At 37.7% G+C, this 22,672-nt stretch overlaps 1 protein-coding gene across 1 annotated transcript in view; it reads left to right on the top strand.

Moving 5' to 3' along the window:
* paxbp1 (PAX3 and PAX7 binding protein 1) overlaps positions 1 to 21,524 on the top strand; it is a 42,925-nt gene extending 21,401 nt beyond the window's left edge. Inside the window, exons 8-18 of the mRNA XM_078409622.1 lie at positions 3,157 to 3,280; positions 4,327 to 4,429; positions 5,709 to 5,824; positions 7,210 to 7,409; positions 8,830 to 8,977; positions 11,217 to 11,338; positions 12,583 to 12,659; positions 15,879 to 15,945; positions 16,657 to 16,803; positions 20,053 to 20,207; positions 20,926 to 21,524. Coding sequence (XP_078265748.1) covers positions 3,157 to 3,280; positions 4,327 to 4,429; positions 5,709 to 5,824; positions 7,210 to 7,409; positions 8,830 to 8,977; positions 11,217 to 11,338; positions 12,583 to 12,659; positions 15,879 to 15,945; positions 16,657 to 16,803; positions 20,053 to 20,207; positions 20,926 to 21,043 — 1,377 coding nt within the window. The 3' untranslated portion in view covers positions 21,044 to 21,524. The remainder of the gene's footprint in view (positions 1 to 3,156; positions 3,281 to 4,326; positions 4,430 to 5,708; positions 5,825 to 7,209; positions 7,410 to 8,829; positions 8,978 to 11,216; positions 11,339 to 12,582; positions 12,660 to 15,878; positions 15,946 to 16,656; positions 16,804 to 20,052; positions 20,208 to 20,925) is intronic.
* The last annotated feature ends 1,148 nt before the right edge of the window (positions 21,525 to 22,672 follow it).

Here is a 22,672-nt window from a genome sequence, read left to right as displayed (position 1 = left end):
ATCTAGGCCTCCCCTGACTTTTATAATCATCTATCTGGTTTTCTTCCAGTCCCTGATAGTCCAGAGAAACCAATCCAAGTTTGTCCAACCTCTCCAATAGCTAATACCCTCAAATCGAGGCAGCATCCTGATAAACCTCTCCTGCACTCTCTTCAAAGCCTCCGCATCTTTTCCATAATGGGGCAACCAGAACTGCATACAATGCTTCAAATGCAGCCCACTAAAGTTTTTTAAAGTTGCAAAATGACTTGACTCAATGTCCTGATCAATGAAGGTAAGTACACCGTATGCTGCCTTTACCAGTCTATCTACTTGTATTACTACTATGGCAGAATGAGAGAATTTGGAAGGAGTACTTTGCTATTGATTAGCAATAAGGCGATTGGTCAGATGGAGTTTAATTGAGATAAATGCAATGTGTTGGATTTTGGCAGGACAAACTAGAGCAGGACTTTCACAGTAAATAATTACGTTCCTGGGGAGTATTGTAGAATAGAGAGACTGAGGGTTACAGATATATAGTTCTGTGAAAGTAGCGACACAAGTAGACAGGATGATGAAGAGGTTTTGGCATGCTTGCTTCATTGGTTAGGCTAGTGAGTAGGGGAGTTGAATTGTCACGTTGCAACTGTCAAAAAAAGTAATTGGTGAGACCACACGGAGGATCGAGGGCTTGTCTGGTCGCCCAGCAATGGGAACAATGTCATTATGTTGGAAAGGGTGCAGTAAAGATTGTTACCAGGAATGGAGGGCTTGAGTTATACAGAAAGGCTGGAACTTCTTTCCCTGGAGGATAGGAGGATGAGGGATGACCTCCTACAGGTATATAAGATGAAGAAAGGCTTGGGTAAGGTAGAAGGTCACAGTCTTTTCCCCAGAGTAGAAGTGTCTAAAACTAGAGGGCCCAGCTATAAAGAAAGATTTAAAAGGGAGCCGAGAATTTTTCTTCACACAGATGATGGTGGGTGTATGGAGTAAGCTGCCAGAGGAAGCTATAGAGATAAGTACATTTACAAAATTTAAAAGGCACTCAAAGGTATATGGATAGAAAATGTTGAGATGGGACGATGGGACTAGCTCAGATCGACATAATGGTCACTTTGGGCAATTTGGGCAAAAGACCACCTTCTGTTCCGTATTACTATATGGGTTGATTAGAGTAGGAAATAAAATGGGGTGATTGGCAATTTACCAGGGATAAGATTGGGAGCAGGTGCTGCATCTCATGAATGATTCAGCACAGGCTCAGGTTTAAATTAAGCAAACTTTGTGTAAATTTAATATTTTCTGATAACCAAGTGTAAGACTGTTTCATTTTGTGATTAAAATGGAAAAATAGAGATTTTTAAGAAATGGGAATGTCCGCATTCAATGAAACTGCAACATTTTCTCTATTTATGCTGTGGAAGGTACCTGATGCTTCTGCTAAGAGGGAGTGGTCATAATGCTGACCGATTTTGGTAACGAGAGGGCAGTTTGCACATACTCCTTTATTTAGTGAGCTCAGCAGAACTGTGACCCCAATTTCATTTATCACGCTTTGGGCTGAGTACCTTCAAATCTTTGAACTTTCAAGTCTGAAGAAGGGTCCCCACCCCAAAACGTCAACTGTTCATTTTCTCCAGGGATGCTGCCTGACCTGCTGAGTTAGTCCAGCATTTTGTGTATTTCTTTGGTATAAACCAGCATATACAGTTCATTTTTATTACCTTCAAATCTTTGTTTTACCCAAGATCTACCAGATTTAACATCAGCAATTCATCTTGAACAGTGCTATTTACAGAAGAATGTTCCAAATTTCTTTGAACCTTGTGTGAAAACTGACTTATTTCATGTCTATCTCTAATTTTGCACTCTCCCCCCACTTTTACATTCTCAGTCAGCAGAAATTATTTATCTCTCTGCCCTTTAAATAAGTTTGTTTTGAGTTTGTTGATCTATTTCCAGGCACAAAAATAAATAGGAATATTTTTAAATATATAAAATGTTTCCTCAATATGTAGAAAGTCTTCAATGCCAAATCAGTCTGAGTATCTGTGATGTTCTCCCTTCTATCAGTTAAAGGATGCATCAGCTTCAGAACTCAATTTTGCAAACAATTGCATGAAATATCAGGCCAGATTAACTTACTGCCTGCAGTGCCCACCTGTCTGTTTTTACCCAAGCCAGATGGAGAGGCGCACACAACCTGGTGCTTGGATATAGTCCAGATGGGATTTATGTAATTATGTAATTTTGAAAATTATAACATTTATTTTTTAAAGTAATTAAACAAAATCCATTCGAAACACCAAGACTGATAAAATAATAGCTTCCTACCCCTTCCATGCCCTCAGACTCCCCAATACAAATTCAATGATAAGGTTTTGGATTAGATAGGCTGGTTTAATGGTGAGGTATCCCAGACCTGCTAGGCTGGCAACTCCACATTGCTAGTCCATGTGGAGTCCAGTTGGGAAATATAGTGTAGATGCAGCAGGAATCTAGGACTTCATTCATCTGGGACTACTGTGAAATCTAGGCACCCAGCAGAATAGATGACCATTTTACAAAAATAATAAACTGGCTCTTTTTTTGCAATGACTAACCTTTGGAGACAAATTTCCATAATGGCACATGGTTTTGTGCCTGGTCATTGCAAACCAGCAGAAATACTGTTTAAACGTTCGTAAATTTGTGATTCTAACATTTACAGAGATGCAGAAAATGACTTGGACAATTTCACTCAATTTCTTATGGCTGCTGAAGCTGTAAATGGGAATACTGTATGGAATTAATATTGAGAAGATTTATTTCATATGTTTTAATCTACTTTCCTACACATTTTTCCTACCAGTTTTTTGGGAAAAGATTCATTTAAAAATGGTGCAATCAATATTTTCCTCCATTAATATGCAAAATTGTGCTTTTATTTTTTTTGTATTAAAAATCTTACTTAAATTTTCCATTTCCATTTGACAAAATATGCTGCTGCAGACTGAGTAGAAATTCACTCAGTAAGAAAGTATGTGAAACTAATCTTTCTTCCTCATTGCTTTGGGCATTTTAGTTATGCAGGGACTGGCTGGAATTTAAACTGTTTCCATGGTATAATTCGTGCAGACCAGGGCCTATTATGAAAGGCCTAGGTATTACGTTGTGTGTTATATTTTTCAGGTACCCCTGGTTAATGAGCTTGAAACTGCCATGCACCAGTTGCTGAAACAGCGGGCTACCCGGTTTGTCCAGAGACGGCAAGATGATATTAAAGATGAATCATCGGAATATTCAAGCCATTCAAGTCAGTCCATCTTGAAGGTTTTTATTTTTCATTGAACGGCCTTGTTCACTGTAATACTTTAGATTAATAAGAATGCAGACTGGGTTGAAGTTACCAAGGGAATCATTTGAAATATGTGATACAAAAAGAGCTAAATAATTTATTTAGCAGAAGTAATGTGTTCTGATTAAATGGGCAAGTGTTGATAGATACTTGTGGTATTGTTAAGTGACAGGTTATTTTTGTTTTGGATCAGTTATGGCTGCTACTGATAAATATTTTTAAATCATAAATATTCTTAAGATCATTCAGCTAAAGAAGGATGATTTTAAGATTTTTATTACATGATTTATTTAGTTTGCGAATTGAGAGTTCACTCACTCTTAAATTATTCTCACTTCTGTCAGATTATGATTTGAACAGGAAGAAACTCAAGGAAGAGCACGACAGTTGTCTAGGGCCTGCATGAATATCTGTGTTTAACAGTTGATCTCCATCAGCATAGAGCCACTACGATGCAAATAATCTTTGTTCATATTAATTCTGCTTTTTGTGCTGGGTCTCACTTAAGTATTAAACATTAACAATTAGGATCTACCAGTTGGTGGTTCTTTAGGGAGAAAAGTATCTCTTTCAAATTTCATATGTCTCAAAGCTGATCTCAAATAATTCTGAGCAGCATGTATATTTCAATAGACAATAGGTGCAGGAGTAGGCCATTCGACCCTTCGAGCCAGAACCGCCATTCAATGTGATCATAGCATTTTCTAATTTTTGTACTTAAAGATATGTAAATTAATTGGTAGATTACTACATTTTCTTAAAATGTATCTCCAAAATTCAATCAGATTTTAACAATAATATAGTTTTAAGAAAATATATGTAATTTTACTCTTCTCACTGATCTCTTTATCGCTAGTTGCATTCATTTTTACTCAATTTACAAACAAAACGGTGTGGGTCCCAATAGGTTTAAATTTTGTGTTCAATGAAAATTAAAGTTAGTGTTACATAATAGTTTTTTTTAACGAGATCTTTTGGTAATTTTGAAAAATTTGTATTTTCAGGCAAAACAGTTATGGCACCAAGTCTGGATTCATTTGGTCGTGACCGTGCTTTATATCAGGAAAATGCCAAACAACGAAGGATTGCAGAGAGGGAGGCCCGTAGGTATGACTGCACGTGAAATCAGTTTTTTTACATTGTGTAATATCGGTGCCGTTTACATATAAACACCTGCATCATTCATTGCTAGGTCCAGCTCGGCGAGCTAAACTAAATGTTATACTGTGCACCCCCCCCCCCCCCCCCCCAACCCTTCCAAATTTGGCAGAAAGTTTCCGCTTTCTTATTTCATTTCCGTCATTCCAATTTCGCCTCATTTTTCCGCATAACAGTCGGTAATTGCAATTTGTCAATTCGGTCGCTGGGGGTTCTGCGAGAAGGCTCCCCGAAAATGTGGCACCTAGGCTGTGCAAGGCAGCCAATCTCTACCTCATCGGGACTTCCATGGCCAATCGGTGGGTTGCATTTGCAACCTGTGGCCGGGGCTCTGGAACTCCAGCCCAGCTATCTCCAAAGCCGACTTCCTTGACCAGCTGGATAAACCAGCAAAGCTCTGGAGCCAAGAGTGCCAGAAAATCTGGTGGAACTGTAATGAGTAAATATTAAATTTAAGTGCAAGATTATGTAACTATATTAATTAATTAAGACGAGGTTAAAATATAAAACACAGCAGAAAAGCCAATTACCACCTTTTTGGGCTGATTATCAATTAATGTGCGAATTTACTTCAAGTGCTTCCGTATGCTTAGTCGAGTCGCATATATCAACTCTTTCTTCATAACTTAGTCGTTCATTTTATGCCCATTGCTCTTTTATTCAATACCAAGAGAATTGGGATGTGCAAGGAAAAAGCAAAATAGAAAAAACAAAACAAAACATTTTTTTCTTTGTGTTGCAAAAAGTATCTGTTCAATAACCTTTCTATAAACAGCAGAATATACTCATGATAGGCCTGACATTGTACATGTAGTCCAAGAACTACAGACTTGTGGAAATAATAGTCGCTTTTCATACATGAATGTAGCGCAACGCGTATGCGCATTTGGCGTGCATACTTTTTTTGCTGAAAAGTTGCATTTAGCGCCCTATTATGAATTTTGATGTAAATTTCTGAATTTTGGACATCAAAATTATGAAATTTGTAAAATTAAATGTTGGGAGGTCTGACTGTGATGCTCACGGACATTTGTTGTGGAGCAGAATGTGCATATGAACTGCCAAAAAATTGTCGTCCTATTGCAATTTATAGCACATCAAATTGGTAGTATTTAGCACAATTAATAAAGATGAGTAAAGTAAATATGGCCATAGAGAAAATATTTTACTGTAAAGAAAATGACATTGTAAAGTTTCCAGGACATAATGATGGACGATTTTTATTTAGAGCACGTCGAAGGTTGGCCAGAGAGCAAGCAGGCAAGATGGCTGAACACCATGAAGGATTATCAAGTGACGATGAAGAGACATCCACAGACATCACAAGTTTTAATATAGAAAATGGTATGCTGCTTCGAAGATAAGCTGACATATTTGTTTAATTGCTAAGCTTAAGTCGATTTTTGACTATTGCATGTGGGGAAATTCGTATTTTCACCGTGGAAACTAATAGATACAAAGTGTAATTGTGTAAGGTGTTTTGTTTTTTTGTGGAATAGATTGACCAGAGATCATATCATATATATACAGCGCGGAAACAGGCCTTTTTGGCCCACCAAGTCCGCGCCGCCCAGCGACCCCCGCACATTAACACTATCCTACACACACTAGGGACAATTTTTTTTACATTTACCCAGTCAAATTAACCTACATACCCGTACGTCTTTGGAGATGGTTCAACTTAACGTTGTTTGCATATAAGTCCACTAAGTAATGCTTAATAATGAGGACTCCGGTGACTCGGCACTAGTTCCAAATTTGCAAATGTGATGAACTTGGAAGTGGTAGGAAGGATGGTGGTAGATCGAGAAGATAAAACCAGGCTATTGGAGTGTGCCAGATAAAATGTAACAAAAATACAACGTTACATTTAGTGGAAAGAAAGAAGCAACTAGAATGTACATTTTCAAAAGGATTATAGAACCATGAGATCGTAGGGTACATGTGCCTACATCATTAAGAACAGGAATAGGCCACTGGGTCCCTCAAACATGCTCTGCCTTTCAACAAAATTGTGGTTGATCTCAGAATGTAACCTGAACTCTATATTCCTGACTACACCCTTGCTTGCTAAGTATCTTATCTGCTTTGCCTTAAAATATTAAAGATTTGCCTCCACTACCCTACAAGGGAGGGAGTATAAAAAAACTCAACTTTCAGGGGGGAAATGTCACTATCTCTTCTAAAATCATCATCACGTCCACCATTTAAGATTCCTTAGGATTTTGCATGTTTCAATCGTCCCATCTCACTCTTAAATTCCAGCAGCGGCAAGTCTATCCTGTTGAGCCTGGGACTATCCCAGCATTTAAGAAATAATTAGAGAAGTACATGGATAGGACAGATTTGGAGGGATATGGACCAAACGTGGGCAGGTGGGATTGGTGTTGCTGGGACATGTTAGTCGGTGTGGCCAAGTTAGGTCGAAGGGCTTGTTTCCACGCTGTATCACTCTATGGCTCTAATTCCTGACTCTTCAGTTGGTAATTTTGGAATAACAAACAATTTATTGATCCCTTCTCATTTTAAATCTTGATAACAATAATTGCAAAGATGAAATTAGAATACAGCTGGCTCTTTCACATTTTCTCAGCGTGTCTCAAACTATCTAAAACAGTCAGCATGTTAACGGCATGACTGCTAAATGTGTTTTACAGAGGATGGATATAATACAGGTGATGCAGAAAAAAATGTTGAATGAAAACACAAAATTCCAAATTCTTTTGTAGATCGAATTGTTGGTGACTCCAGGAAAGTGTTTGAAGATGTTTTGGATGATTTCTGTACACTTGATTCGATCAAGTGCCGATTCGAACTCTGGCGCCAGATGTATTACACTCATTACAAGGATGCATATATTGGTCTCTGCCTTCCAAAATTGCTCAATCCACTAATTCGATTACAACTCATCAAATGGAATCCTTTTGAGGTGAGAACTGATAATGGTTTTGTGATTTGGATAATCTCGGCTTCTCAAAGAATTGTGAGGTTTGAGCCTTGAGTATTGGCTTTGTGAATACAATTCTCACCACCTGCTAATACCAAAAACTTGACATTCCTATCAAGTGTATAAAAAGTTGCTTTGTGAGTGACCAAATTTGATGTATTTCAGCACAAAAAAAAACTGCTGGAGGAGCTCGGCGGGTCAGGCAGTATACATATCCAGTGGAGGGATATGGATACACATTTTGGGTCGGGACTGTTCTTCAGACTAATGATGGGCCCTGACCTGAAACGTCTATCCATTTCCCTCCACAGATGCGGTCTGACCTCCAGCAATTTGGTTTTTGTTCAAGATTCCATTATCTACAGTCTCTTGTATTTCAATTTGTTGTGCTTTGGCATTCTGAAGTGGATACTGATCTATGTAATCGTGTAAATGATTGGAATAGAATAAAAATTCAAAGAAACATCTTCTCTAATATGGCTATGCAAATAACTCCACTGGTGACTTAAAAAAGAAAAATGGATACTTATAATGATAAAGTTATAAAATAAATGTGCAACAGCTGCATTAAACACGTAATTAAACATGCAGCATCCCTCTCGTGCTGCATCCTTCCCCAATTTTATTGTTCTCATCTACCCTTATTACTGCTACACTTTCCTCTCCCTTTCTGCCTTTCTCCTCCTCCCACCCCTGGCCTAATCCTAGCCCCATCCCCATCTATTCCCCGTCCCTATATTGGTCCCTGTACAATTTTATTTTTTCCATCACGCCAGCTTCCTCCCCATTGTCCCACTATTTGTCTTCTGCACTGTTTCCTTCTGGAACATGAGCTTGAAAGCATCCTTCCTGTGACATTGCTAATGATTTTTCGAACCCAGTTTATTGGCCTCTACATTTTTTTATTGAGCTGTCCATTCAAAGCCTGATAGCCAAGTTTGAATTTGTATTTTTAGAACTAAATCTTATAATAGTAATGAATTTTTTTTAATGTTTGTCTCCAAAGTGGAAAATATAATGTACCCTTGTGGATTATGAAGTTGTGTACTCTGATAGATTTGGGTAAAGATTTAAATTGGGTTATTGCGGGAATGCTATGAGGTGCGTTAAAATGGATGGAAACATTTTTGAGACTGTTTCGTGCCCTATCAATAATTCATTGTCTGGGAGCTTGCAGTGCAATTTGCCTGTTTTAATTACGCTTCAGAAGTACATTGTCTATAATGCATTTTGAGATATCCTCAGGTTGGGGAAGGCCCCACACAGATGCATGTCTTTTTTCTTCACTTAAAATGTAAATATCGAATAGTATCATGTAAATAGTATTTTGCAAATTGCTTTTGCATTTTCTTCAACAGCTAAGTATGCATTACTCATATCACTAACTATATCTTTCTAACAGCCAAATTGTTGTGACTTTGAAAGTATGCTCTGGTTTGAATCATTACTGTTCTATGGATGTGAAGAAGGACAAAATCCACAGATAGATGATGTTGACACTTACTTGTTACCTGCAATTGTTGAAAAAGTGGTCTTACCAAAACTAACAGGTGATTAAGTTTTTAATATCTTAGAAAAGTGAAAGAATGCATCCTATGAGCACTGTCCTGTTTGCAAAAATTTCTCTGTCTCAGCATATGGGTCAAAACATTGCAACATTTGACTAGACTTTACTATTTCATGATAATTCACTATATATAGTTTGGTTTATTATTGTCACGCATACCAAGGTGAAGAGCTTTTGTTTGCATGCTATCCACTCAGAAAAGAATATACATGAATACAATCAAGCAGTGCACAGATAAAGGACAAAAAGGTACAACATTCAGTACAAGATATAACATTTAAGTCTGATAACGTCCGATTGAAGTTCAAAGGTCTCCAACGCTGTAGATGCGAGGTTAAATTAGTTTAACTATTTCAGAATTGGTGATCCAGTTGTCTGCTACTGTATGTTTTCGAACATAATATATATTTCGAAATCTAACTTTCACAAAGTTTGCTGGATTCTATGGGTGCCACTTGCATAATTAAGTATTTCTCATTTATGGCTAATGTTCTTTTTATCATATAAATAGACGACAATTTATCTGCCTCATCCAAATAAATTGGGATAAATATCAACATGGCTGGCAAGCTATATTTTCAAGTTCATCTTATCTGGGATTTAAGCTTTCTGGATTAGGATCTTGACAATAATGAAAACAGGGAAGGGAATATGGAAGAAGAATTCTTTGGTACCGAGAAGTTGCTTGCATTTTTGTTACCAGTTTACATTATTCATTATCAACGTGGATGCAGATAAGAATGTTGTGCTCAGATTTAAAATTTTAATTATCAATACATATATTTGAAGCATTTTAAGATATATTTCTAAAAGGTAACATTCAAAGCATCACAATTTGCCATCTTTAATCTGAATTAAAGAGGTTCTTACAATTTTACATGAATAAATTCAGTCATGAGCCACTTTAGTTTATGCAGCAACAATTTCTGTAAACAAATGTATTTATAGTGCATTTAATTACAGAGCAACTTTAGGAAGTACCCGTATTGTTAAGTGGGATCTAATGGGCATGGTCAGGCATTCTAAACATGGTTACTTAAGTTGTTGAACAGGATGCCAATCACTAAAGCTGCGTTTAGTTTCTTGTAATCATGTATAGTTGCTCGCTGACTGGATAGCACCCAACAAGAAAAATGCTTGCGGTACCTCAGTAACTAAATTCTCTCTTTCCATAGCCAAGAATGCTGTAAAAACCCAGTTGCTGAGGACATTCAGCAAAGCTCAATTTTTGGATAATAAGGGAATTGTGATTTGAATATTATCAGCGAATTGGAACGAAGATAAAAGATCAGCCATCATTGTGTTGAATAATAGAGCAGGCATGAGGGGGTGAATGGTCTCTTCACTTTATTTAATGAGGAATGCATCCTCTCATTTTTACTGTCTCTTCCAATTCTTTCTACCATAGTGTAACACATTTCATTCTCGCCATTAACTTTTATATGGCACCAATCCTCCCATTCCACCAGCTAGCCTATGCCTATTACTATGTAGTCTATTACTATTCTCCTCATATTTCACCATGTCTTCATATTTTATGTCACCTGCATATTTGGAAGTTATGCTTTGTACAGTTGTAACACGGGTATATATTTAGAAAAACAGTGTCCCCCATTCATACCTCTGGGGAAACTCAAAGTTACAGTTCTCTCCAGTCTGAAGGTCAACCTATTTTGCAGAATTTAAACTTGCTTTATCCCATTACTTCCACAGTGCACTATTAAGACCAAATTAGTTTAAATTATTTGTTGGTTCTAAAATATTAAATAAGCAACTGATTACATCAACAATGTAGCTGGTCAGACAGTTGGTACTTTAGGCTCACTGGAGAATGTAAACTATTTTCATAGGTGGGGATATAATTAACAGATAATACTCAAATGATTAAAAGGAATACTAAATTTGAGCATAGTTTTAACTGGTCGAACTTGGGTGTACCAATTCTCTAAAGCAGGCTAACATTCCTATGAGCTGACATTCATGCTTATGATTGTGCAATATTTACAAGGAAAATAACTACGAATGGTGGTAGTAAAGGAATAATGGCTAGTTGCTTATTCCCATTACAAAATATGCTAATGTGCTGGAATATGCTGGCTAGCGCATCCATGTTTATGGGAGTACTGCATTCTATTTGAACAGGTTATGACATGTTGAAGCCTAAGGAATTGAATACAAGAAAATCTAACGCATGAATAAATATCTTTTAATCCTTACTCTAGGCCTAGCAGAAAACGTTTGGGATCCTTTATCAACGTCTCAAACATCGCGACTAGTCAAATTGTTATTGAAGTTAGTTGAAGGCTATCCTTCGGTTGTTAATGGAGAAAATAAATGTACACAGGTATGAATGACTATGTTAAATTATGTTTCCATTTTTGTCTCTTTCCATTCTTTTCAGTCCGAGTGCAAGTTAAGATAATTTAGTGATTAATGTGTTACAGTCAAGAATTGGGTAGGTAGGGTAAATAAAGAGAAACTGTTTCCAGTGACACGGGGTTCAGTAACTGCTCAAAGAAGATGCAGGCTTAAGGTGACTGAAGCAGAAGCAACATATTTTTTGCACAATTTCTGTGATCTCCAATGCATTGCTTGAAAGATACTGTTCAAAAAGTAGCCTTAATGGAGAATGGGATAACTGCATTAAGAGTTGAAATTTACAAAATAAAGGGGCAAAAGTAGGCGAATGGATTACTTAGATAGTTCTACCATGGAATGAATGACTTTGTTCTCTGCAGTTTCAGTAATTTACTTCAAACTTTGGGTATTAGCTACATTAGAACAAAAACAAATATTAAAAGGGTGTTTTAGAAATTATTTCAAAGATCCACGCCAGTTATCTAACTATCCTCTTTGTCCAGTGTTCGCAGAACAGTGAATCCTTTCTGATATTTCTCTGCTTTAATAGCAGCTTTTAAAAGGAACAACTCATTATGAGCCGTGAACATTTGAGATTTATTTGTGTTGGAATGGCAGGTTTTTTGGTGTGGAAGTAGCTATTTACATTGCATTTGGCAACAGTGACAAATAATGAAGACATGCTCGTATACTAGTTTTCATGAATTGAAGAAAAGAATATCAGTACAAATATCAGGATCAGTCTGGAGAAGCGTCTCGACCCAAAACATCACCCATTCCTTCTCTCCAGAGATGCTGCCTGTACCACTGAGTTACTCCAGCATTTTGTGTCTACCTTCGATTTAAACCAGCATCTGTAGTTCTTTCCTACACATATCAGGAAGACTCTTTGAATATAGAAACACGGAACTGCAGATGCTGGTTAATACACAAAAGGACACAAAGTGCTGGAGTAACTCAGCAAACCAGGCAACATCTCTAGACAACATGGATAGGTGACATTTCGGGTCGAGAGACTTCAGACTCTGTTTTGAATAATTCTCAATAGTTTGTGGGATTATCTTGTCACCCTCAAAAGGCCACATACTGGTTTTATCACGATTTTAATATCTACGGTGTAAATTTATTTGCTTTTACATCTGTTTCATAACTATCTTTGGAAATATAGAGCATTGATATTTGAAATGATTTTCCATTGTTAAATAAGTAAAACGCTTAATTCTCTTTCAGAATTTGTTAAAAGCCATCATCTTGAGAATTAGAAAATCAGTGGATGAAGATGTATTTGTGCCATTATATCCCAGAAGGTATGCTTTTCCTTATTGTACGTATTTTAGACTTTGTCTGAAGAGTGACAAACAACACAGTATTTCTTATTAATGTGTTAATTTTATTCCGCACTGTATCTCAAAAGTCTAAAGACTGCATCCTATAATGATGCCTGAATATAACAGTTTTACTTTTTTTTAAATTTAAGAATATGTGATGTTTGATAAACCTAAGTGCAGATAGTTATACATTGATAATTATCTTAAGTTTTCATGGTCATTCTCATGGAACATTGCTAAGATGGTTGGTGGAAGTTGAGAGCTTAAGTTCCAATTACTTCAAACAATGCCACGCGTGTGACAGAAATGTGATATTCTTTCATGGTGTTTGTTTGTTACTTTCTTCTGGAGTGGAGAGCATGATAGTTTAACACTTCAAAGCCTCTCCTATGTTATTTGCAGAGGGTACCTCTTGTGAGCAGGGAATATATGAAATATTTTGAATTTTCTCCACAAACTTTCAAAAAATTAATTCTCTAATGATGTCACGGGGCAAGATATGACAATATAAACGAGGTTGAAATTTAGGGGTCCTGGTAAAACTAGTCGATGTTCATCAAAGTAAAACTAGTCTCATGAAAATATTCGAGTAATTGGAGTCGTGCATCGCACAAAGGAGGATGTTTGTGATTGCAGGGCTTCCTCACGACAGAGTTCTAGGCCTAATTAACTTTGGCTGCTTTGTCAATGACCTTCCATCATAATGTCAAATCTGAAATACCAGCAATCACAGTGTTCAATTCCATTCACAACTCCTCTGCACTTGAAAATGCCCATGCTTGTATGCAGCATCCAAGGCATTTTTCAGGCCTGGACTGATAAAGCAGTTGCACCAGAAAAGCATCAGACTATGTGCAACAAGAGAGAAACTAACAGTCAAACACTCAAAGGCATTACTGTCACCAAGACTCCACCAACAACATTGAGAGGATCACCATTTTCCACAGACTCAATTGGATCTGCCACATCCATGCTGTGACTACAAGAACAGAGCAGAGCTGCATTTCCTGAGCTCACGCTCCAAAGACTTTCCACCATCTACAAGGCATGTCAGTAGGGTAATGGAATATTCTATACTTCCTGGGATGACTGCAACTCCAAGAGCAGTTACGAAGCTCATTACGGTCCAGGACAAAACAGCCCACTTAATTGATACCCTGTTCACCAGTGTGTACCATCCACATAATGCATTGTAATTACTTGCCTACTTTAGTCTGATAGCACCCCACCAAATCTGTGACATTAAGGAACATTTAGGCACCCAGAAACACCATTACATGCAGGTTCTCCTCCAGGTCACCTACCATTTGACTTGGAAATATGTAACCATTTGTTCTTCACTTGGTATAAATCCTGGAAGTCTCCACCTGACAGCAATGATTGTAGGTTTAGCAGAAGAACCTCAGCACCATCTACTTCAGGGCAAATTGGGGCAGGCAATAAATATTGGCCTTGCCAGGGACACGAAGATCTTGAAAAATAAAGAAATAAAAGAAAAACTGTCCAGTCCAACTAGACCTGGCTGTGTTGGGTTTTGATTAGATCTTCCTTTACACAACACCAGACTTGGAGAATGAAAAATAACCTTTACTTTTAGTATCAATTTCAAGTTTGACTCTATGCCAACAAGAAAGTGTAATACTCAGCAAGGGAGCAGATCAAGAGCAATTTTCTGAGTGATGCCTTCAGGTTTACATGGTATTGTGGTCAAGTGCTGACATCTGCCCATTGTCTGATACTGAGGTTGGAGAATTTTCTTTTGGACACAGACATCAAGCTTAACTCAATTCAGTGCCTGGAAAAGATTCTGGGTATGGTTAGGTAAAGAAAAATACATGATAGAAACATAGAAAATAGGTGCAAGAGTAGGCAATTCGGAGATTCGAGCCAGCACTGCCATTCGATATGATCATGGCTGATCATCCAAAATCAGTACCCTGTTCCTGCTTTTTCCCTCATGTCCCTTGATTCCGTTAGCCCTAAGAGCTAAATCTAACTATCTTGAAAACATCCAGTGAATTGGCCTCCACTGCCTTCTGTGGCAGAGAATTCCACAGATTCACAACTCTGGGTGAAAACATTTTTCCTCATCTCAATCCTAAATGGCCTACCCCTTATTCTTGAACTGTGACCCATGGTTCTGGACTCCCCCAACATGTGGAACATTGGGGAACATCGCCTTGTTTTTTAATTTTATACCTGAGCATTCTTCTATTTCTGAAATGAGATGAGACATATGAAGAAGCTTTGTCCTGTCTTTTTGTCTGTCACATCTGATCTCATTGCACGTTGTCATTAGTTGCAAGAAATGGGCATTTTTTTGTGCATCTCTGAGTGCTATCTTCTCCACCTTTCTCCTTCCCACAAAACAAAACAGTCATAGACGCATAGCATGGAACCAGGCCTTTTGGCTTTTCACATCTGTGTTGACCATCTGCACCAATCTTACAAAATCCCATAAAAATAAAAAATAAAAAAATTGCATTGCTTGAAAGGTACTGTTTAACAAGTAGCCTACATAGAGACATAATAAGCACATGAAGGATTAAAAATTACAAAACTGTGACAAAAGCAGGCAAATGGGATTAATTACAGTTAAACCAAACAGTCATGGAATGAATGATGTATAGGAAAGAACTGCAGATGCTGGTTTAAATTGAAGGTAGACACAGAAAGCTGGAGTAACTCAGCAAGAGAAGGAATGGGTGACGTTTCGGGTCGAGACCCTTCAGACTGATGTCAGGAGTGGGCGGGACAGAGATAGAATGTAGTCGGAGACAGTAAGACTGGTGCCAGTTTTCCCACCAGTCTTAGTGTCTCCAACTACGTTCTATCTCTGTCCCGCCCACTCCCCTGACATCAGTCTGAAGAAAGGTCTCGACATGAAATGAGTTATGTCATTCTCTGCAGTTTCATTCTGTAATTGACCTCAAATTTTGGGTCTTAGCAAGAGCAAAAGCAAATATTTCTTGAGGGTGTTTTAGAAATGATTTCAAAGATCCATACGTTATCCAGCTGTCCTCTGTCCAGTGTTCCCAAAACAATTAATCATTTCTGATATTCGTCTGCTTTAATAGCTGCTTTTAAAAGGAACAACACATTGAGCAGTGAACATTTGAGATTTTTTTTTGTGTTGAAAAGCCAATATGTCTAAGCCTTAATATTTATATTTAATTAATGATTTATTCATTTTTTTAGTGTACTGGAAAACAAGAATTCAGCGCCTTACTTATTTTTTCAACGACAGTTTTGGTCAGCACTAAAGGTGAGAGCTTAAAAGTGGACATTTTTTAGTTTGGTTTTCTATCATCTGTCTAATTGGGAGCCATTCTCCAGTTTGGCAAGAGCTGCGTTAATTTGAATCTATTGATAGAGTGCTACTAATCCATGAGGGTCCGGTTCGGGATATTTTTATTGGATGGAATGTTTAGGAATAATACTTTGATAAGTGGAAAATTGAATGAGACCAATGTTGTATAATGGAAGGAATGTGATAATTATTGATTCAAGTGAAGGCCAACAATCCCAACTTCATCTGTACAGTTTCATGGAATAACCCTCCATTTGTGATTTTTCCTGGAAGACTATCTGGCAACTTTTTGATAAACTTGCAACTGATTTTTGTTTTCTTCAATAATTTGCATTTTTATTGAATCAATTTCAGTAATGTTTCATAATCAAGATGCCTTATATCTTTAATACAACTATAAATTAAAGGTCTACTTTAGGAAATTTTTATGACCCAAATGTGTTGAGCTGTTTGTAGATTTGGGTTAGTGAAGGGGTTTATCAACTTAGACATCATCCGGCCCCTCAGAATTTGGACGTTGATGAAAACATGTTCCAATGACTGCAAAAAATAGCGTTATTTTGTACAATATGTTAAATGTAAGATTATCGGTTAACAATGGACACAACCAAATAGCACCTATGCAACAAAATTAATTAAGCTTTCTTAAATTTTATATTTTTCCAGTTATTGGACAACATCTTGCAGTGGACTGGCATAATCTCAAATCGAGTGCTACAAGAGCTAACAGTGGATAGTCTGTTAAATCGCCATATTCTTCTCGCTCTGCAAAATTCTGATCCAGGGGATGACAGTCTGAAGAAGTGCCAAAGTGTAAGTACCGCAAGGAATGGGTTGAAAACATTCAAAGATCCCAGACTTTTAAAAACCAGAGATTGAAATGTTATGCAGTAATGCCTCTGGTATACATGGGTGAGAATGACTGGTCATGCTATGATCTTTGCACCCAAAGTCAGATATTGTGAAGTCAGACTTTCAAATTTAGTTAGACCCAAAATGCTGGAGTAACTCAGCGGGGCAGACAGCATCTCTGGAGAGAAGGAATGGGTGACGTTTCGAGTCGAGACCCTTCTTTCAAATTTAGTTCCTTTCCAACTTTATTTTGCTTTTCTCTTACTTTAAATACATTGTTACAAGACTTTATCACACTCATTTAAATAACTTGTATTCAACTAGCATTTCTTTGCATTCATTGTTCAAGAGCATTTTATTGCCAGTGAAGTATTTTAAAGTTGCTTTTGTTATTGTAAAGAAAATCATAGTAGTACATGGTGTAGATCAAAGTCCTGTAGAAAGTGATAGGTTTGTTTTTTATGAACTTCTGACTTATAAGACACCCCATATATATGAACAAGCTCATATAAATATTGAATTTAAACAAGAATCAGTCTTGAAAAGAACATCTCTGTACATGTAACCTCCCTGCAGTAAGCCTGACTCCATCATTTCTTTAGAACATACATTGATGAGCCAAAACATTATGGCCACCTGCCTAATATGCTGTTGGTCCTCCGTGTGCTGCCAAAACAGCGCCGACCCGCCGGGGCATGGACTATACAAGACCCCTGAAGATGTCCTGTCGTATCTGGCATCAAAACATTAGCAGCAGATCCTTTAGCAGCCTTGCCATTTCAGAGATGCTCTGACCCAGTCGTCTGCCCATAACAATTTGGCCTTTGTCAAAGTCACTCGGGTCTTTACTCATGCCCATTTCTCCTGCATCCAACACATAAACTTCAAGAACTTATTGTTCACTTGCTGCCTAATATATCCCACCCCTTGACAGGTGCCATTGTAACAAGATAATCAATGTTATTCACTTCACCTGTCAATGGTCATAATGTTTTGGCTCATCGGTGTATGCTGCCAGTTTCACTGTGGGAAACCACTCAACACAGTTGCTTTGGAAATTGAGAAACAAACACATAAATCGATATATATGCACAGATCATCCTTTACTCCCTCTACACTCACGACTGCGCCCCCACCCATCCCACCAACACCATCATCAAGTTCGCGGATGACACGACTGTGGTTGGACTCATCTCAGAAGGAGATGAGACAGCCTATAGGGATGAAATCCAAAGGCTGGCAGCATGGTGTTCAGTGAACAATCTGGTCCTGAACTCCTCCAAAACAAAGGAACTTATAATTGACTTTAGAAAAACCAGTGGAGATTACGACCCACTCTACATCAATGGGGTCTGTGTGGAAAGGGTACCAGCTTTCAGGTTCCTGGGTACGCACATCGCAGAGGATCTTACCTGGTCTACCAACACCATCACCACAGTAAAGAAGGCACAGCAGAGACTCCACTTCCTGAGGATCCTCAGGAAAACCAACCTGCAGGAGAAGCTCATGTTGTCCTTCTATCGCTGCTCCATCGAGAGTGTGCTGGCATACTGTATAACCACATGGTATGCCAGCTGCTCAGAAAAGGACAGGAAGGCCCTTCAGAGGGTCATCACGACGGCCCAGAAGATCATCGGCTGCTCACTGCCCTCCCTGGAGCACCTGTTCAGACTACGCTGCCTCAGTAGAGCAGGCAAAATAATAAAAGATCCATCCCACCCCGGCCACCGTCTGTTTGTTCATCTGCCCTCTGGTCGACGTTTCAGGTCGATCAAATCCCGAACAAACAGACTTAAGAACAGTTTTTACCCCAGGGCCATACGAGAACTGAACACTACCTTTGCACTAGGCAACACCGTTAAAAAATCTTGTACTTAATATAATTGTATTTAATTGTATTTATGTATTTATTTGTTTTTGCATTTATTGCATATATGTTTGTACGCACCGTCAGGATTGGCTATTTTTTAATTTCGTTGTACTCGTTGCAATGACAATAAATGAATATTATTATTATTATTATTATTATGTAACAGTCATTGTTACTTTAAGCCCGTTGAAGCTAGCCTTTGAGCATGGGACATCCTGATTGATTCTCTACCATTGTGACTAGACATTAAAACATCAACTTGGGGATGTCTGCAAAAACAGAACTCATTCATAACTTGATGATGCCGTATGTCACTTGAGACATAAATATTCTTTAGTAAACACGTAGAATTCTCCTACTTGTCATTATCATTGGAGCTTTCACAATTGCTTGAAAGAACAGATGCTTTGTTTGAAAATTGCCACCTCTAAAGCCATTGAGTCAGACAGCAAGGAAACAGACCCTTCAATTCCCCAAATTCTTGCTGACCAAGCACTCATTTTTTCTATGACTATTATTTCACTAATCTCTTATTCTCTCCACATTCTCATTAAAACCTCACAAATTCTACTACGCACCTAAAACTAGTGGCAATTTTCACTATCAACATGAACATCTTTAAGCAATGGAAAAAAGAACAGCTTCTCAAAAAAAATGTTCCCAAGGAAAAACTGCAACTCTACCCAGACAGCACCAGAGGTCAGCATTGAACCTGCATCGCTGGAGCTGAGGTCTAGCTTTGTTTAGCTGCATCACTCTGCTGTCTCATTTATGTATTACCCCCTAAGTACTAAACTAGTGTTTTGGTCTAGACAATCTACGAAGATCAATGGTGGGTGCATCAAACACATACCATCTGTTTTGAATGCAAGAATTCTGTCCCTTGTGGAAAGTAGCAATAGTTAACTCAATTATGGAAATCAATTCATTAGGATAGTAATAATCCAAATTTCTTGAATTTCAATCCTTTATATTTAATGTTTTTTTTCCAGATCAAATTGAAACATAATCTTTTTTTTAGAATTATAATCCTAATGCAAATATCAAATGTGGATATAGTCAGGAACATAGATATGTGGAGTTCGAATTGTTAGTTAGATAATTGTTGAAATGCCATGTACAACCAGTGTTTCATAGGGCTGGCACAGGCACGCTCCGCTGTATGACCGCCGGTGCTTTGCTTATATGATTTTGGCACTTATTTACCCAGGCAGTATTTCGAACGAATGGTTTAAAACACAATGCATGTGTCGGTATGTATATGGCGCATCACTTACAATTGAAATTATATTGATGTTGGAAAAAAGACAGAATTTTATGATGGTGTTTTTGTTTTTCAGCTGATCACTTGTTTACCAAAGAACTGGTTTGCCAACCTTAAAGGAGATAAGAGTATTCCACAGATGGAAAATTTCTGCTGTTACCTTGTTCACTTGGCCAATACGACCTATAGGTTCAGCCTTGGGTGCTCAGATGTGGAAAAGCGCACAGCCAGGTAAATAAGTGGCACAGATTCAGTTTAGCATTCACATTAGTGGCTACATCTAAAGTAATTTCTGAGAATGACAGTCCATTCCCTAATTAAGTGCATAAAGCAGCTTCATTATCTATACGACACTGATGGGTGATGTGCAATGTGATTTTATTAAAACCCATCCATGGGAAAAGTGGCTTGGAGTAAATTCACCCTATTGAAATATATATGCACTGTATCCCACATCTTGCTTTTTCATTTCCAACCCTGACATAAAATGGGTGGGACTCCTTCAAGGCTATTGGTTGTATCCAATTGATCGCTTCCTGTATGCTATTAAGTCTTTAACTGCTATTTTCATTGCATTGGAGTAAAGGATCTGCTTTCAGAAATGAATGTCAGATGTCTAAAGTGTCATCATGCAAGCTGCAGGATTCCCTTTGCGACATATGTGGGCTATAACAGATTGTTGTCTAAGTTAGGTTTAGGGAGTGTTGAACCATAAAATAATAGAAAATTAATGTGAAAAGTTAATTTGTCCATGTTAAATTTATAAATGCAATAGCTATACAGTGTACTTTAAAATATCATGTATTGAGTGTTAACAGACAAAATACTTCAGGGGAAAGGGTGAGCAGTCTGCTTAGTCCTTTAATTACAACTGAGTGGGTTGAAGGTAGTGTGCAATAATATGTAATTTTCTTTGTATTCTATGAATGTAATTTGCCTTACTTTACAGGGAGAATATAAAGCAAGTGATTAAATTTCTGGCCATCATCCATGCTTTGGATCATGCAACAGCTGTGGCAAATGAATATGGTGTGAAGGACATTAAGGCATTACTTGATGGGAAGTGAGATTATGGACTAAAACATGAACATTCCTGCCATTTGTATGATGTTGTATATATGTACAGATGCTTTGTAAAGGAAAATTGATGGCGTTGTCAAATTGCAATTGTTTGATATTTAATATTTTCCATCTCTTGTGCTCAAAGGTACAGCTAGACTCTTGAAAAACACTCTCCTTCAGCCAGCAACCCTTGCACAACAAATTGAGAATGTAATTTTTTTAATCCATCTTGGTTGGATTTCTATTGTTTTGAATATTTGCTAGTTTCTCTTCCAAGAAGCAATTATTAACAAGATTTTGGTTGTTGCCATCCAAATATTTGTGGATTCTGACTCAAGAAGATTACTTCCAAGCAAGTACTGGAAACAAACTGTGAAAATACAAGTTCAACCTTCAGATAAATCGTCAAGTATCATTGGGTTGCATTTGTTTAATTTAGTACCTGCTAAATTACATGTTTTATTATTTTACGAATATAATAAAATAAATAAGCTATTCAGTGTGTTGAAATTATGTTTAATTTGCCAATGGACTCTGGACTACTGTAAAAGTTGAATTGATAGATTTATTCAAGATGTGCATTACGTACAAAACTTATTTTTCTCCCCCCCCCCCCCACACACACACACACACTCTCCAATATATTATTGCTTTCATGATACTGCATCATACCCGAGATGAAGAATAGAATGAAGAGAAGAAACAAGGAACTGCAGATACTGGTTTACAAAAAAGTGCTGGAGTAGCACAGCTGGGCAGGCAGCATTCCTGGAGGATAGACAGGTGACGTTTCGGATCAGGACCCTTCAGACTGGCTGTAGTAGGGGGGAGATAACTAAAAAAAGAGGTGGGAGAGGTGGGGACGGAACAAAGCTTGGCAAGTGGTGGATGATCAGCAGATGAGTGAGCAAAGTCCAGAGATGAAAATGCAAAAAAGGAATTAGATAAGGAGAGAAGAGGCGTGAAATGTGAATCCAGAGGAAGGGGGATATAGGTGGAAAGGGAAAGGAGGGCAGAATTGTGGAAATGTGTGTGCCCCGTAGTGGGGCACAAAGAGGGGAGAAAGAAAGGGGAGTGGGATGGGTTGTTACCTAGAATAAAGAGGATATTTATCCAACACATTTCACACTCGTTTTATAATGTCGTTCTTGCACTTTAATAACCCAATGGCTTGGATCTGTGAAATGTTTTGCATTACCTCCAAAACTAAGATGAATACACATTAGAAATGTCAGCTCGCCTTCATGTATTGCTTGTATATATGTGTAATCTCAGAAATGCCAACATTAGTTTAGTTTTGGTATTGCTTTATTTATTATGGTAGTACGCCCTTAGATATGCCACAGATATCTGAAGTAACTATTCCAAGTTACAATTAATAAAATAGTAACTATTGATGCATCAGATTTGCTTTGCAATTAAGCAATAGAAAGTGACACAAAGACAAATTGGTAGGAAAGTGTTTTAATTAGTTTAATTACATCTGTTGTCAGACTGGCGGAAACCGAGTAATCTAAGTTACATCATGGCATAGAAAGCTGTTCATGTGGGGTAAGTAAGTAAAGAGGAAGGCAGTTGAAGTAATGAATGAAATCATTTGGGAAATGGGTACTGCCCTAAGCAATCAAGAGCAT

This window comes from Rhinoraja longicauda, chromosome 12, assembly GCF_053455715.1.
Source record: "Rhinoraja longicauda isolate Sanriku21f chromosome 12, sRhiLon1.1, whole genome shotgun sequence".
Lineage (NCBI taxonomy): Eukaryota > Metazoa > Chordata > Chondrichthyes > Rajiformes > Arhynchobatidae > Rhinoraja > Rhinoraja longicauda.
This window is presented reverse-complemented; position numbering and strand designations above follow the sequence as displayed.